General features: G+C 43.0%; 1 protein-coding gene across 4 annotated transcripts in view; it reads right to left on the bottom strand.

Annotated features, from left to right (window-relative positions):
• Positions 1-256: 256 nt before the first annotated feature.
• Positions 257-15,376, bottom strand: part of LOC100616669 (zinc finger protein 883-like) — a 28,026-nt gene continuing 12,906 nt past the window's right edge. For 3 of the 4 annotated variants that reach the window (XM_056825692.1, XM_056825693.1, XM_056825691.1), the window contains 2 exons: positions 14,567-14,662; positions 257-7,815 (listed from right to left, as the gene is read on the bottom strand). In XM_056825692.1, coding sequence (XP_056681670.1) covers positions 5,984-7,815; positions 14,567-14,662 — 1,928 coding nt within the window. In that variant the 3' untranslated portion in view covers positions 257-5,983. The other variant, XM_056825690.1, reaches the window with a different exon arrangement.

The following is a 15,376-nucleotide window of genomic DNA, read 5'->3' as shown; positions in this document are numbered from 1 at the left end:
CCTGGAACTAGGACCTCAGACGCTGGCTATCTCTCCTCCCCAAGCCCTGACCTCCATCATCAGGAATGCCTGGACCACTGGAATAATCCACTTCAAAGGTAACTTTGCATCTCTCTAGCTAACCTCTTTGAAGAGAGGAAGGCTGAAGAAAATCCTGGCTGTCACCTTTCTCCACCTAACTTGAGCTGAAGAAAAGAGCGTCTTGGCCATTTCTCTCAATCACAACGCTCCAACAGAGAAAAACTCTTACTCACACTCTGGTTGTGCATTATTTATTGTCACTCACAGTTAGTCAGTCAATCCCTGGGATTATGACTTCTACCTTATCACTAAAATGCCAACCATCAAATGGGGCGACATTTAGGGAACAGAAAGAGGCATGAAGCAACGAATACCAGCTGACTGAAGCTGCTTCCTTACAGCCTGCTGCTTTGTTAACGTTGTCTTTGGAGCTGGTGTCTTAGTTGTGTCTACAGAGTTCCACAAGTTCGCCATCCTGGCACCTGCCCAAAGCCCTCCTTTGCTGTCCTCATTGCCCAGGCCTGCGCCTTCCATTTCTTTTGTTTCATTGGCACATCTAGCGTTTCCAGTATGAGATTCCAGGCTAATGGCGATGCTGGCCTTCCTTGTGTCACCCTTAGTGTTACAGGGAAGCTTCTAGCTTATGGCTGTTACAGGTAATACTTCATGTTGGTGGGAGACATATTCTACTTCTCACTTTAAGAAAATCTTCAGCTATTCTCTTTTACATGATTTTTAATAGGAATAAGTGCTATTTGCTCAAAACCTTTTTCTGCATTTATTAGTGTAATCATGATTTCACTGGGTTGCTGGGAAGTTTTTCTGCATCATTGATTTTTGTTGTTTTATTATTGATAGGACCAGTGATCGTTTTCCTAATATTGAATGAGCCTGGCATTCCTGAGAAAAATCCAGTCTGGTCACACTGCATGATCTTTTCCATTTATGGTTGGAATCTCTTTGCTAGTGTTTTATTTAAAAGTTTTTGCATTAATATTAACTAGGAAAGTTGGTCTATAGTTTTCTTGAATTTATCAAAACCATAATCGTGGCATAGAAGGAATTTGATGGGGCTCCTTCTTTACTGATTTCTTCAAATAGATGGATTTGTTTTTTAAATAGTTGATAGCCATTGCTTATAAATCCATCTGGCACTAGGAGTTTTCTTTTAGACTTCTTACCTATGTCTTAATTAGAATTATCTTCCCTAAGGTAGAATTACTTAAATACTTTATTTCCTTTTCTATTACTCTGGGCAAAGGATTTTTTTTACAAATATTCATCAAATTTAGACTGTGAGGTAAACTGGCAGATAGTTTAGCAAGACAGGTTCTTATTAATGCTTTAATTTCATCTTCACTGCTGGCACCTATACCTTGTTCATTTTGGATGTGAGTAATTTGGTTTTCCTTTTAAAGTCAAATTTGTCAATAATATGCACTTTGTTTTATTTATTAGCACAATGCCTTTTTACTTTCAAATTTGTTGATCTCTCCTTTGATGTTAAGGATTTTTAATTTGGTGTTTAATTGGAGATTTGAAATTTGTTGTTTTTATAGGGTTTTCTGTAGTTGTATGCACACTCAATTCACTGATCAGTTTCTCTCTTTTTTATTGATGTAAGCATGCTGAGATAAACAATTTCACCCAAGTACTGCTTTGACCATATCCGACAAATTTTGATGTTTTCTTCTTGTTGTCATCTTTCACTATTGTTTCTATGATTTATTCCTTGATCAACACGTTTTTAGGATAATTTAGTTTCCAGTTAATTTTTTAAACCCTTATCTTCTGTCTTAGTAGCAGTTTTAAGTCAGAAGAGTGAGTGTACAATTGGGGATAAGTGACTTGCCCAGTGTTACACACTCAGAAAGTATCTGAGGTCAGATTTGAACCCAGGTCCTCCCAACTCCACACCGAGTGTCTATCTACTGTGCTACCTAGCTTCCCTCCAATTAATTTTTAATTCATGCTTCCAAAGCCCTTTAGTAAATGGAATTTTTTATTGCATTGTGATAAAAATAAAAGGTGCCTTTTCTAGTTTTACTTGTTTTCATTTGTCATGAGATTTTTAAGCCCTAATACCTGGTCAGTTGATGTGAAGGTTTCATGTACAACTGAGAAATAGGAATACTCCACTCTATTCCCATTCAAACTTCTTCAGCAGTCTATCATATCTAACTTCTCTAAAACTCTATTCATTTCCTGAATTGTTTCTCATTTGTTTTAGACCAGGTTTCTCCGGGTTAGAGAGGACTAAAAGGAGGACCTCACTAGTATGGTCTTCCTGCCTCTTTCCTCCTGTAACTCATTTAACTTTTCTTTTAGGAATCTGGACACTCTGCTCTTTGGTGCATCTGTGTTTGGTACAGATATTATTAATTCATTGTCAATGGTAGCCGTTAGCAAAATGTACTTTCTCTGATTATCTCCCTCTTGGGGCTATATCTGATGTTGCTTTGTCTGAGATCACTTGATGATGATCGTCATTTTAACTGTAACTGGTGCGAATTAGATCCTGCTCCGGCCCCCTGCTTTAACTTGATGAGCGTCTTCATGCTTGAACAGCAAACTGCTGGATTTTGTTCTCTAATCTGTCCTGCTATTCTCTTACATTTTCTAGGTGATTTCATTACATTCACAATTATAACTGCTAACAGGGCATTTCCTCTCTGCTTATTCTCTTCTATTCTTCCTCCACAGAAATCTATTTTGCTTCTGATTATTAACATTAACCTCCCTGGATCTACACTCTTAATGCCACCCCTTTTTAAGGCCCCTCCTCTCCTTCTTCTCTCATTTCTGTACATACTCATATGCACACACTCCCCTCCATATACACATAAAGTATACACTTCTTACCAAAATATTCCCTCCATTGGAAAACCATTTCCTTGCACACCTCTTTAAAATGAGGTAATTTCCCCCATTTTCCTTTCCTGTCTCCCCTTTCCTAGCACATCCATCTTTCCCACTATTCCAGTCTTCTTTTGGGATCATCTCAACACAATACACATAGCCATGCCCTCCAAGTAGACGCCTCACTAACCTAAAGATCACAAAGGTCTTAGCAGATACCTGTACCGTCTTCCCACAGAAGATTCTAAAGCATTTAACATGTTCTGATTCCTTAAGATTTCAGCTATCGTGCCTATAAGAAGGTTCCTATTTTTTTTCCTTTTTGACTTTGTCTTATTGTTTCTTGATGCTTTACAAATTTATTAGCTTCCACTTGATCAATTCTAATTTTGAAGGAGTTATTTTTTAATGAAGTTTTGTGCCAATTTTACCATCTAGTCAATTATGATTTTTAAGGAATTTTTTCATCTTTTGCATGCCTTCTACTAAGCTTTTTATTCTCCTGCCATAATTCTCTTGAATTGCTTTTCCCAACTTTTCCTCTGCCATTCTTATTTGATTTTTAAAATCTCTTTCTAGAGCTCTTCCAAGAAGCTTTGCTGATCGTGTGTCCATTTTGCATTTCTTTTTGAGGCTGTTTGTACTCAAGGAGAGCAAACCATCTCAATTTGAAGAGGAATACCGAGGCACAGAAAAGCTATTCTTTATCCAGTTACATAAGCAGAGAGCATTTGAGGCAGGATTTGAATGAACCCAACTCTTCCTGACTCTAAAATCAGTGACCTAATACATGCTGCCTGCCTCAACACTGTTTTGAATATCCATTTCAATGATAAGAAATGACTAAATTGTCCAAAACTTTAAACTCCTGCCTCTGCTATGAGACCGATGACCAAGTAATAATAGTGAGCATTTACCTCAAGTGATTTAATGTTTGTGAAGCACTTTACAGAGAATATCTCATTTGATCCTTACATTAACCCTAATAGGTAGGTGTTCTTAGTATACACATTCTACAGATAGGGAAAAGAGAAGCAGTAATATATGAAATGTCTTGCCCAGGTTCACACAGCTAGTGTCAGAGCTTAAATGTGAATTCAAGTCTTCTGACTCTAGTAGCAACACTATCCACTGTGATACCTACTAGCCTAAAGAAATAATGCCTAACATTAACCAAAATATTTATATTAGAATTTTTTTGCTTCATCAAACAATAAGAAACAAGGAAGTATATTAATCAATTGTGGAATGACTGCTGAAGTTATAGTATAAGAATGCTATGGAATGTTACTGAGGAGTAGTGAGAAACAATAGCATTTCAGAAGAAAATTCATTATTTTTATAGGACTTTGTGCAAGATATGAAATTTAGGTTTTATAATTAAGTCTGTACTGATGGAAGAAGACTTTACTTGGTAATTAGATCCCTAACTTCTCCAATTTACAGTCAAGAATAAATCTATGTCAAGGCTTTCCTACAATCATGGTTTTATTAAGCCTTCTGTACAGTGTAACTGTTGTAAACCTTAAAATTTCTTAGACTTATAAATGTTGGAAATTTCACCATTGGGAAATTTCATACTTGGAAAATTTCTTACTAATAGTCTATTGGAATGTGAACCCCATTGACAAGAGAGGTTCCTCCCCCTCCCTTCTTAAGATTACTTTAGGACAGAAACCTTTTGCTGAACAATGGAAAGGGCTTTGACCTATGCTTAAGCATAGAACAGGAATTTCTTTGAGTCATGATTGATTTTAGAATTGATACAATGGAGATACTTGGAATGACAGAACCAGGTCTTGGAAATTGCAATCTCCACCCTACTCAGTCCTAACAGGATTTAGGAAGGGCTGCAGCATAGATCAAAATTTAATTATTCCAATCTCTACCCTACTCAGGGTAACAGGATTTAGGAAGGGCTGTAGCAAAAGATCAAGATTTAATTATTTGAGAATATGACCTTCAACATACATGTGCAAAGCCACAGACCTCTGGGCAGTCCTGGGTTAAGCTAGAGCCACCACTGGCACAGGGAAAATGATGGACAGTGATTGGTAGATGTGAGAACTGAGGGGAGGGAACTTGGATGGTTTCCTTAAAGATAGAGGGGTCTGAGGACTGGGGTGGTTGGTTGGAGAGTTTTGGCTCTGAGTGGTTGGAGAGGTGCTCCGAGAAGCTTGCTCTGAAGGAAGCTGGAGGTGGAGGCCCCGGAGACTGTTTCTCCATTTTGGTCACGTGAGTAATAGGGACTGATCTCCTTTCTTTGCCCCAGCTATCTAAGGGCTTGGGCCTTTTGGCCCAGCCTAAACAGAGGGGGTATTTAAGCCCTATTCCCTTCTCTCCCCTTCTCTCTCTCTCTCTCTCTCTCTCTCTCTCTCTCTCTCTCTCTCTCTCTCTCTCTCTCTAATTCCTTTCTTCCTCCTGTTTGTAATTAAACTCTATAAAAGGCTGATGGCTGACTTGAGTTTTCATTTAGGAATTACATAGCTGAATTCCTTGGCGACCTTAAATTAATATATATCAGTCTTTTAAAGTGATTTCCTTGTCACACTGTTCTGATGTCTAGGTACCTCTCACTTCAAACAAAAGGCATGTTCCCAAGGAGCACATTTCTAAGCTCTCTCTCCACTATGGATCCTCTGATGTCATGTAAGAGATGATCTCTGATGGAAGGACTTCCCACATTGAGTCCATATTCATCTTGTCCTCATAATGACTAATAAGCTCTAAATTAGATTTGAATGCTTTCCCTCACACTTTACTGTGATAAGATTTCTACCTGGTATTAATTCCCTAAAGGAAAATAAAGTGATGACTGCTTCCTCAAGATTTTACAACACTGATTACATTCATAAGGTTTCTCTCTGGTGTGTATTGTCTGATATACAAAAGATGAGCAGTCCCTAAGTTTTTTAACAGTTATCACATTCATAGGATCTCTCTCCAGTGTGGATTCTCTGATGTGGAACAAGACTGGATCTGCATCTGAAAGTCTTTTCACATTGATTACATTTATAAGTTTGTTTTTTCCCTCCAGTGTATGTTCTCTGATATTCAGAAAGACTGGAGCGCTGTCTGAAAGCTTTTCCACACTGATTACATTTTAAGATTTCTCTCCAGTGTGGATTCTTTGATGTTTATGAAGATTGGATGTATTTGTGAAAGCCTTTCCACAGTGAATACATTCATAAGGTTTCTCTCCAGTGTGGATTCTCTGATGTTGAGCAAGACTTGATCTGCATCTGAAAGTCTTTCCACACTGTTTACAGTCATAAGGTTTCTCTCCAGTGTGGATTCTCTGATGTTTATGAAGATTGGATGTATTTGTGAAAGCCTTTCCACATTGATTACATTCATAAGGTTTCTCTCCAGTGTGGACTCTTTGATGTGAAGCAAGATGGAAATTATGTGTGAAACTCTTTCCACATTGATTACATTCATAAGGTTTCGCTCCAGTGTGGATTCTCTGATGGTTAGCAAGACCAGAATTGCATCTGAAAGTCTTTCCACACTGATTACATTCATAAGGTTTTTCTCCAGTGTGGATTCTCTGATGTTCAGTAAGATAGCCACCCTGAGTGAAAGCCTTTCCACACTGATTACATTTATAAGGTTTTTCTCCAGTGTGGATTCGCTGATGTACAGCAAGATTGGATGTGTTGGTGAAAGTCTTTCCACATTGATTACATTCATAAGGTTTCCCTCCAGAGTGGATTCTTGTATGAATATCAAGGTGGGAGCTCTGTGTGAAAGTCTTCCCACATTGTTTACATTTATAAGGTTTCTCTCCAGTGTGGATTCTCTGATGTACAGCAAGATGGGATGTGTTTGTGAAAGCCTTTCCACACTGATTACATTCATGAGGTTTTTCTCCACTGTGGATTCTTTGATGTTGAGCAAGACTAGAACTGCATCTGAAAGTTTTTCCACATTGGTGACATTGATAGGGTTTTTCTCCAGTGTGGATTCCTTGATGTGCAGTAAGACTGTACTTTTGTTTGAAACTCTTTCCACATTGATTACACTCATAAGGTTTCTCTCCAGTGTGCATTCTCTGATGTTGAGTGAGTTTGGAGTTGAATCTGAAAGTCTTTCCACATTGATTACATTCATAAGGTTTCTCTCCAGTGTGGATTCTCTTATGAATATCAAGGTGGGAGCCCTGTGTGAAAGTCTTTCCACATTGTTCACATTCATAAGGTTTCTCTCCAGTAAGGCTTCTTTCACATACAATAAGGGATGACTTTTCACTGAAAGTGTTAATGCATTTATGATAATCATAAGATGTCTCTCTAGTATGAATTTTCTGATGGGAAATAAGGGATGACTGTCTCCTGAAGGCTTGCCCACATTGCATACATTTATGCAGCTTTGTGCTAGTATGAAATTTTTGATGGTGTATAAGTGATAATTGTTTCTTAAAGGCTTTACCATAGTTATTATATTCATAATGTTTCTTTCCATTTTGAATTTTATGGTGGTCAGTGAGCTCTGAATTATGACTGAAGGCCTCCTCAACTGCATTATGTGTATAAAGCATTTCTCCAGCATGACTTTTCTGATGTGTAATTAGTTCTGATTTTAAATTGAAAGTCATTTCACAGTTATTACATTGATAGGTTTGTAATACAGGAGGCTTCTCATGAGACTCAACAAATTCCACTTGTTCAGTAAAGCATTCCCTATACTTACTATCCTGAGACGTGTCATTGCTGGAGATCATTTTCTTACGCTGAATTAAGATGGAATATCGCCTGATATTCTTTCCATTATCAAATTCACTGTGAACCTTTTGTGTTTTCTCAATCTTGAAATTAGACACACAGATTTCTCTCAGATTGAAATCACAGTGATAATCGTTCATGAATCTTGGCTGTTGTGACTCTTCCCTGAGCTTTGCATTAGTCTCTCTCATTCCAAGCCTCCTCTCTCCATCTGTAGGAAACAAAGAAAGGCATACATGAGGACAGATACACATATACCCAAAGAGATAAGCTTCCCTCCACTGACAGAAAATAAACTTGTTCATCATTTAGTTCCCTGACAAAAAGAAGAGACTTCAAATCCCCAGCCTGGCTTAATTTATAGAAAGCTCCAGGTATAGCAACACTGGAGCTTCATACAAACCTGCAACACCAAGCAAGACCAGCATTCTCATCACATTCCCACTTTGGGCCATGAGCTCAGAACGTCTGAATAAGATGACTAACATCCCTACAGCTGACACTAAAACTCAAATCCTTTAAATGGGCATGCTCTCTTCATGATTTAGATGCTTTTTCTACACTGAACTTTTTTCTTTTTAAAAGAAAGTGATTTTATTATTGCATGTGCACTTGTTTATATTTCTTTTTCACCCCAAGTTTTACCTTCTGTCTTAATAGCAATTTGAAGGCAGAATAATAGCAAGGAAAGGAAAAAAAGAACAATAGCAAGGGCTGGCAAATAGGGTCAAGTGACTCATCCAGGGTCACCCAGGTAGGAACTGTCTGAGGTCAGATTTGAACCCAGGGCCTCTGGATTCCAGGCGTGGCATTCTATCTACTCTGTCACCGAGTTTTCCTTCATATGTTCATAAGTGTGTGTAAAGACCATTATGTAAGTAGTTATTTAAAAATCAAAAGGCATGTGTGCAGTATCATTATAGAGGTATTGTACAAGTCTGAGTTAATTCCAGATGAATAGAGAAATATACTCTAAGTAAGTGTGGAAGGGAATTCTTTATTCCTTTTGTCTATTCTGAGTTCATCAATCAGGAACTTAAAGTGCCCCTAGTTAACACTGGTAGGTCACTAGGTAGTTCACAAATCGCTTACTAGCTCGCGCCTCCAAAGGTCACAACCACTGCCCTCCCCTGGCCAGTGCTAAGCAAATTGGAAGGCTGTGATTGGTTCATGTGAAGAGAGGGGAAATACACGAAGTGATGTTGAGAAAACTGCTTTAAAAAGGCCATTCCGAGCATTTGTTCATGCTCTCTGCTTTGGTGAGCCTGGCTGGAGGAGGGGACTCTTAGTTTCCCTGGTTCTTTAGTGAGGAGGCTCAACTGGCGCTTTCCACGCTGGAGAGGCTTGCTGGGTGAGTGACTGGCTGAAGATCGGTCTTGAGGAAGCCCCTGCCGTGGGCTGAGCTGGATTTCACTGGAGCAGCACTTAGGGCAGTAGGCTAGACAAGGCTCTTTCTCCTTCCTACATTTCCCACTTTTAATATCGCTACCTTATTGTAAATAAAAGCTGCTCAAGAGTCATTTTTGGCTCAAGGGCTCATATTTTATAAACGGTGACCACAATCTCACTTTCATAACGCTCGTATTTAGTCAAATCTCACTTTAACTCTTACAAAAGTAAGGGAGATCCAGGGCAGTTTCTACTTCTGCTTCACTGACTACACCAAAGCCTTTGACGTCCTCAGAGAGAGGGGAGTACTGAATCATCTTGTCTCCTGAGGAACCTGAAGGTGCATTAAGAAGATAGAATTGAATGGATTGGCTTAAGACTGGGAAAAGAGGATGGAGAAGCCGTATGTTTCCAGCTTATTTATCTTCTGTGCAGAGGACACTGTGTTAGATTCCAGGCTGGATGAATCCCAGCCAGATTAAGGGCATCAGGAGAAAGAGCAACCATGTCACCTATGCAGATAATCCCACTGGGGGGGGGGGGCAGAAAGGGAAGAATAAGAAGCCTCTTGATGAGGGTGAAAGAGAAGAGTTGCTTGAAGATTAACATAAAAAAACTAAGAACTTGGCAACTGGTCCCATCAATTCCTGGCAAATCAATGGAAGAAGGGTTTGATTTTATCCTCTTGCGCCAAAGATCACTGCAGATGGTGAGTATTATAAAGATTAAAATTTAGGAATATGGGGAGACTGAGGCAGGTAGAAATTAGTTTCTCTCTGCAAGGAGTATTATATTTTTTAGAGGTTTATTGAAGATTAAGGATTAAAGAAAAGACAGGATAAGAACAGGTGGTGCCTAGGCCACAGAGGCCTAGACAAGACCTCACCTACATTATGAAAAAAAGCCAGGCCTGCCCCAAAACGGAAGTCCAAGAGTCCCAAGAGAGCCCTCAAAAGCCTTTGAATCAGCTTAAATACCTTCTCAATCTCGGCCCAGGTGAGATTACAAGGCATTCTGGGGAAGTGGAGCAAAGGCTTGTGGGGATTGTAGTCCTGTATTCGAGTCTATTTTTTACAGTATGGCGATTAAAGTTCCTCCTCATTGAAGGAGAAGCTATGGCAAACCTGCATGGCCTACTAAAAAGCAAAGACATCCCTTTGCTGACAAAGATCTAGATAGCCAAAGCTAGGGTTCTTCCAGTAGCAATGTATGGCTTGGAGAAATGAACTGTAAGGAACGCTGAGCATCAAAGAATTGACATTTTCAAATTGTGATGCTAGAAAAGATTTCTGAGAGTCACTTGGACAGCAAGGAAATCAAAGTAGTCCATACTTGAATAAATTAATTCAAACAATACCTGGAAGGTCAAATACTAAATGGAAGCTTAGGTATTTTGGCCATTTAATGAAAAAGGAAGACTCAGTGGAAAGGAGCCTGATGTTGGGAAAGACTAAAGGAAAAAGGGGATGAGATGGAGAGTGTCATAGAAATGATGAACAAGAACTTGGACAGGCTTCAAGAGAGTGGGGAATAGAAGGGACTGGCATTGTCCATGGGATCAAGAAGTGGACACATTGAACAATTAAATTGACACAAATTAATCTATTTGAGTTCAAACACTTTTGAGATACAAATTTGGTTGGATTTTTTAAAGCTACAATTCTTGTCACATACTGTCGTTAAATTCAATTTTGCACAAAAGATGGTGATTACCATTTTGTACTCAGCTATTTGAAAAAGTTTCTTTGGGAGGGCATCGCTCAAGATTTCCTGACTTTAGGGAGTGGACTATCATCCTGCAATGAAAGAATCAGTTCCAAGCCAGTCCCCTGGACGTTACTTTCTTTCATAATGACTGCATTGTCTTCCAGGGTATGTGCAGCATATTTGGGGGGATTTCCCAAAGTAAACATTATGGTTGTCCGCCATGTTTGGTGTAAGGATGGCTTTAAACAGAGAAGTCTTGGAACTTTACTTGATAAGCTACACACCTGTCAAGTGCCTGCAGCAGGATTGGAATGCCCCCTTCTTCTAATCATGTCTAATATTCTCCACATGGAGACAAAAAGCCTAAGGTTGGGGTGTGCTGCTCGGCCATGGCCCACGTGGGGGTGCCTCCTGCCCTGCAGGACTCTGGTGGAGGGGGCAGGAGAGGTTGGCAGAGTGAGGTCTCTCCTAGAGGTGTCCTCTTAGATGCTGGTGACCCCCCAGTCACCAAGGATCCTGGACCTCTGGAGACCTCTCAGGGGTAAGAACTACGTAGTCTTCTGGGGAGGCGTGCAAGCCCCCAGCCCAGCCCAGCCCAGCCTTCTCTCTCTTTTCTCGAGCTTCATTGATGGTCAAGTGACTCACGATGAATCCCACTGTATTCCTGGCATCGCTACGGTAGCTCTAGGTCATATTCTAAGTGGAATTCGGCTTTATTGTGAGACTGGCCCTCTCTCAATAAACCTATTTCCTTTTGGCTTGGAGAATTGGCTTTTGCTTTTTGGGTCTCCGGTAACAAATTTTTGCAAGAGCAGAGCCTTCCAAGCTTTTGTTGGCTGGATCATCACAGCTGGACTCGCTGTGCTTGGACCCTGACACAGGGATGACATGATGGTCCTCTTCCATGAGGATCCTGCTGTACTTAAAAAAACAACAACAAAAAGCCTTTCCCTTTCCTGTTAGAATCAATACTACATATTAGTTCTAAGGCAGAAGGGTAGAAAAGGCTGGGTGATGAGGTTCCAGTGACTTGCCCAGGAACATGCAGCTAGGAAGTGTTTGAGGCCAGATAGGAACCCAGAACCTCCCATCTCCCAGTCTGGCTCTATCCACGGAGCCATCCGGCTGCCCCTCCACCTAACTTTCAATCCTCTCTTCCCCTGCTCGTGTTGTCTACACTTTTTATTAGCTTGTGGTCCTTCCTGTTTCTCTTTATTGCTCTGCTGGATGCATCATTGGTCATTCTTTGTCAGTGCCGTATCTTTAGCTCAGAAACACTTCTGGCCTTGGCTAGCAATTTTCAAGGTTATACCAAACTTTTCTTCTATTGGATTCAGATCCAAACACGGGTATTTGTGGCCCTCTGCCAGGGAGTGACATCATTTCATGGCCCCTCGTGAGGACTGAGTTTCGTTCCCTGCGAATCCTTCTTATCTTATTATTTATTTCCTTGTGTCTAAGACCACACCATGACTGCCGGCTTGTGCTTGGTATTCGGCTGAGCCCTTCCAGATTCTCTCCTGGCAGGTCCCCTTTTTAGAATAGTCATTACCTTAAAAAAATTATCCTTGAGTGCTTCTGCTCTTGCAAAAAAAAGGAAATCCTTTTATGATAATATATATATAATATATAATATATATATAATATAACAAATAAATAAAATAATAAATAAATATAATAAAAAATAAAATAAATAAAGAATAATAAAGAATAAAAGAATAAATGCATTTTAGAAAATCCACCTATTTCCTGTGTCTAAAACGATTGGCTTCAGGAAGCAGACAGCAGGCCTGACGTGTGACGTCCATGAACCCCTTGGAGGTGCCCAATCCGGGCCCAAGAGGCTCCAATGGCATAAAATCACTGGGGCTTTCTCGTAAGAAGCGTTTCAAGGCTCGTCTTCTGTTTCCCCTTTAAATCTGACCTCTAAGGATGCTGGGAATTAGCGGCCAGAAGTCGGGACAGCCCTGGAGCTAGCCTTCCCCTCCGCACTTCTGCCTCTAAAGGCCTCGCCCAAAGGCTGGTCCCCACAACGTGCAGCAAAGGGACTTGGCACTTCTCCGGCTACCAAGAGCTTTGACAGCCCGCGGCGTCGGAGGCCAGGAGGGGGGCCACGAGGAACAACACGGGCGGAGGGCCTCTTCTGCAGACGGATTTGGGGACTGTGGCTGCTGCGCAGGCATTTTCTGGGTTGGCCGGAGCCACTTCGCACCTTCTCGCTGGTTCCCAGGTTTGGGGAGTCCGCCGGTAGGGAACCCCCAGTGCGCACAGGCGGGAGCTGGGCGGAAGAGAACAGCCCAACTTTGGGACGGACATCCTCAGATTCGGATAAAAACGTGAGGAGTTTCCCGAGCACGCGGCGCCGCCTGGTTCAAGCCCGCCAGCATCCTTTCTGCGGCTATCCCGGCTGGCCTGCGGTGCTGCCCCGGCGGCGCACGGCTTCTGACTCGGGACGAGCCGGCCCGCAGTGTCGGAGCCCAACATCACGGGCTCCCAAGAGCCGGGCAGCTCAGGAGACAGTGTCTCACCGGAGCCCCAAGCGGGGCGGGCCCATCAAGGCCCCTCTGCTCTGGGTCCCTGCGTTGGGGAGCCGGTGGGCCCTGGGATGGCCGTCTCCTCCGGCTCCGCCCCCCTCCTCAACTTGTGCACCCTCCCTGCTGCACTTCCTGGACTTCCGTCCCCACATTTCCGCTTCCTGGTCTGCGGCTCCTTCTTGACCCACCCGCTGGTGGACAGCAGCGCCCGGCCTTCCCCTCCCTGGTGTCCCCAGAGCTTGCCCAGGGCCGGGGATGCAGCAGGCACTGACAGACCGACTAACTGGCTGGGCCGGGGCGACCCAGGCCTAACTTCCGCCTCAGGCCAGGATCTAGTCACGTCCTGGCCTCGGCCGGCCGGTTCCTGTGCCTGTCAAGGACTGACCTTTGCCCGGCTCTGCTGGGACGGGAAGGGACCGGAGCGGGTCCGGAACCCACACAGGGACCTCTGGAGGCTCCCTAAGGGGAGGGGCAGCCCCGGGGAAGGAGACAAAGGGTGGACCATAAAGATCAGGAAAGACACTCAGAGGACGTCCAGGGAAGGCTCTGCCCTCCCTTCCGCTCCTACGGGGCTGAACCGAGACCGAGAAGCATGACCGGCCCCCTGGTGCCTGCCAATCCAGGGAAGCTCCGCCCAGAAGCCCTCGAGGAGGCAGGAAGATCCCTTCCGGTCTCCCTGCCAGAAGCCCATCCTCCTCCAGGCAGAACTCCAGGCAGTTTCCCAGAACTCTTTGCTCCTCCCCAGCCCTCCCACACGGCCGGCCTCCGTAACCCTCGATTCCAGTCATCGGGCCTCCTTTTCCTGCCTTCCCCAGGACAAACCACCTCCGTCTCCAGGCCCTAGACCGCTCTGGAGCCCAGCTAAGGGCCACCCCCACAAGACGCCTCCTGCCGCCTTCCTTGACCCAACTGCCTTCCCTCCCTGGATGAGCTCCAGGCCATCTCCGTGGAGCGCGCTTGACATCCTTGTGTCCCGCTTGTTTTCCCAGCAGTCTAGGAGCTCCCCAGAGGCAGGAAGATGCCGCCTGCCGCACTTCCCACGAGGCGACGCACAGCAGGCACTTAATCAGCGCTCTTTGGCTTGAAATTGGTCCAGGAAGGGCCTGCATTAGAGGGCCGGAGCCCTTCAGCACAGTTCCATGACTCAAGGCTCCAAACAATAGATCCAAAAAAGGCCCCTCGTTTCAGGAGACCCCACTGTTAAAAAATGTCCGAAAACAAACTGCAAATGGGGTCTTCCCACCCCTAAATCTAGTATTCCCTTCATAGTGCTGGTCCTCACGGCCTGTGATAACAGACTTCATGAACCTGATTTCACACGAAGCTACATACCCACACAGGAGCTGCTGGGGCCTTCTCCCTCCAGCATCCATGGAGCTTCCCCCCAGTCCGAATGGGAGATCCAATCTTCTCTGGGAACGGGAAGACCTGCGCATTTGGAATAAGGATGAGAATAGAGAGATACTTGTCGGTTCTTCTCTTTGGGGAAGGGGGGCAGCAGACTCCTCAAGGATTGTTTCTGTGGTGTTGATCATTGGAAGCTTTGGGGGAGGATGGGAAGGAGATACCTGGGAAGCCAATTTGGGATCATAAAATTCTCTTTTCTCCACTGCCTTCACACAAGGATGGTTTGATCCCACAGATTCTATTATCTAGAAATTAAGGAGGCAACTCATAGGCTTGGACATGGATTCAGAAAGCCCTGAGCCCAAATCCATTCTCAAATACCCACTGGCTAAGGGTCTCAGGCAACTCATTGACCCTCTGTTTGCCTCTGTTTCTTTAAGTGTAAAATAAGGATGAATCTCATCTAACTCACAGGGTTGTTGTGAGAATTAAATAAGATAGTACTTTAAAAGGAAGTTTTTAGCATGATGTCTGACATAGAGTCGGCATATAGAAATGTTTATTCCCTTCCCTTCCTTTCCCACCATTTGCACTGGAATTTTGGGGAGACATAAAGGAAGAACAGACATCTTTGTTATACTCAGCTTCTGAGAATAAGGCTAGGAGGAGTGAGCTACCATTTAATGCGAATTATCAAAAAAGAACCCTCCAAAGACTAAGAGAACCCAAAGAGGAAGGAGCTCTTTGGGGAGGTAGGGGGTTCCCTTCAGGGTCCATCTTCAAAGAAAAACCGCA

This window comes from Monodelphis domestica, chromosome 4 (assembly GCF_027887165.1).
Source record: "Monodelphis domestica isolate mMonDom1 chromosome 4, mMonDom1.pri, whole genome shotgun sequence".
Classification (NCBI taxonomy): Eukaryota; Metazoa; Chordata; class Mammalia; order Didelphimorphia; family Didelphidae; genus Monodelphis; species Monodelphis domestica.
This window is presented reverse-complemented; position numbering and strand designations above follow the sequence as displayed.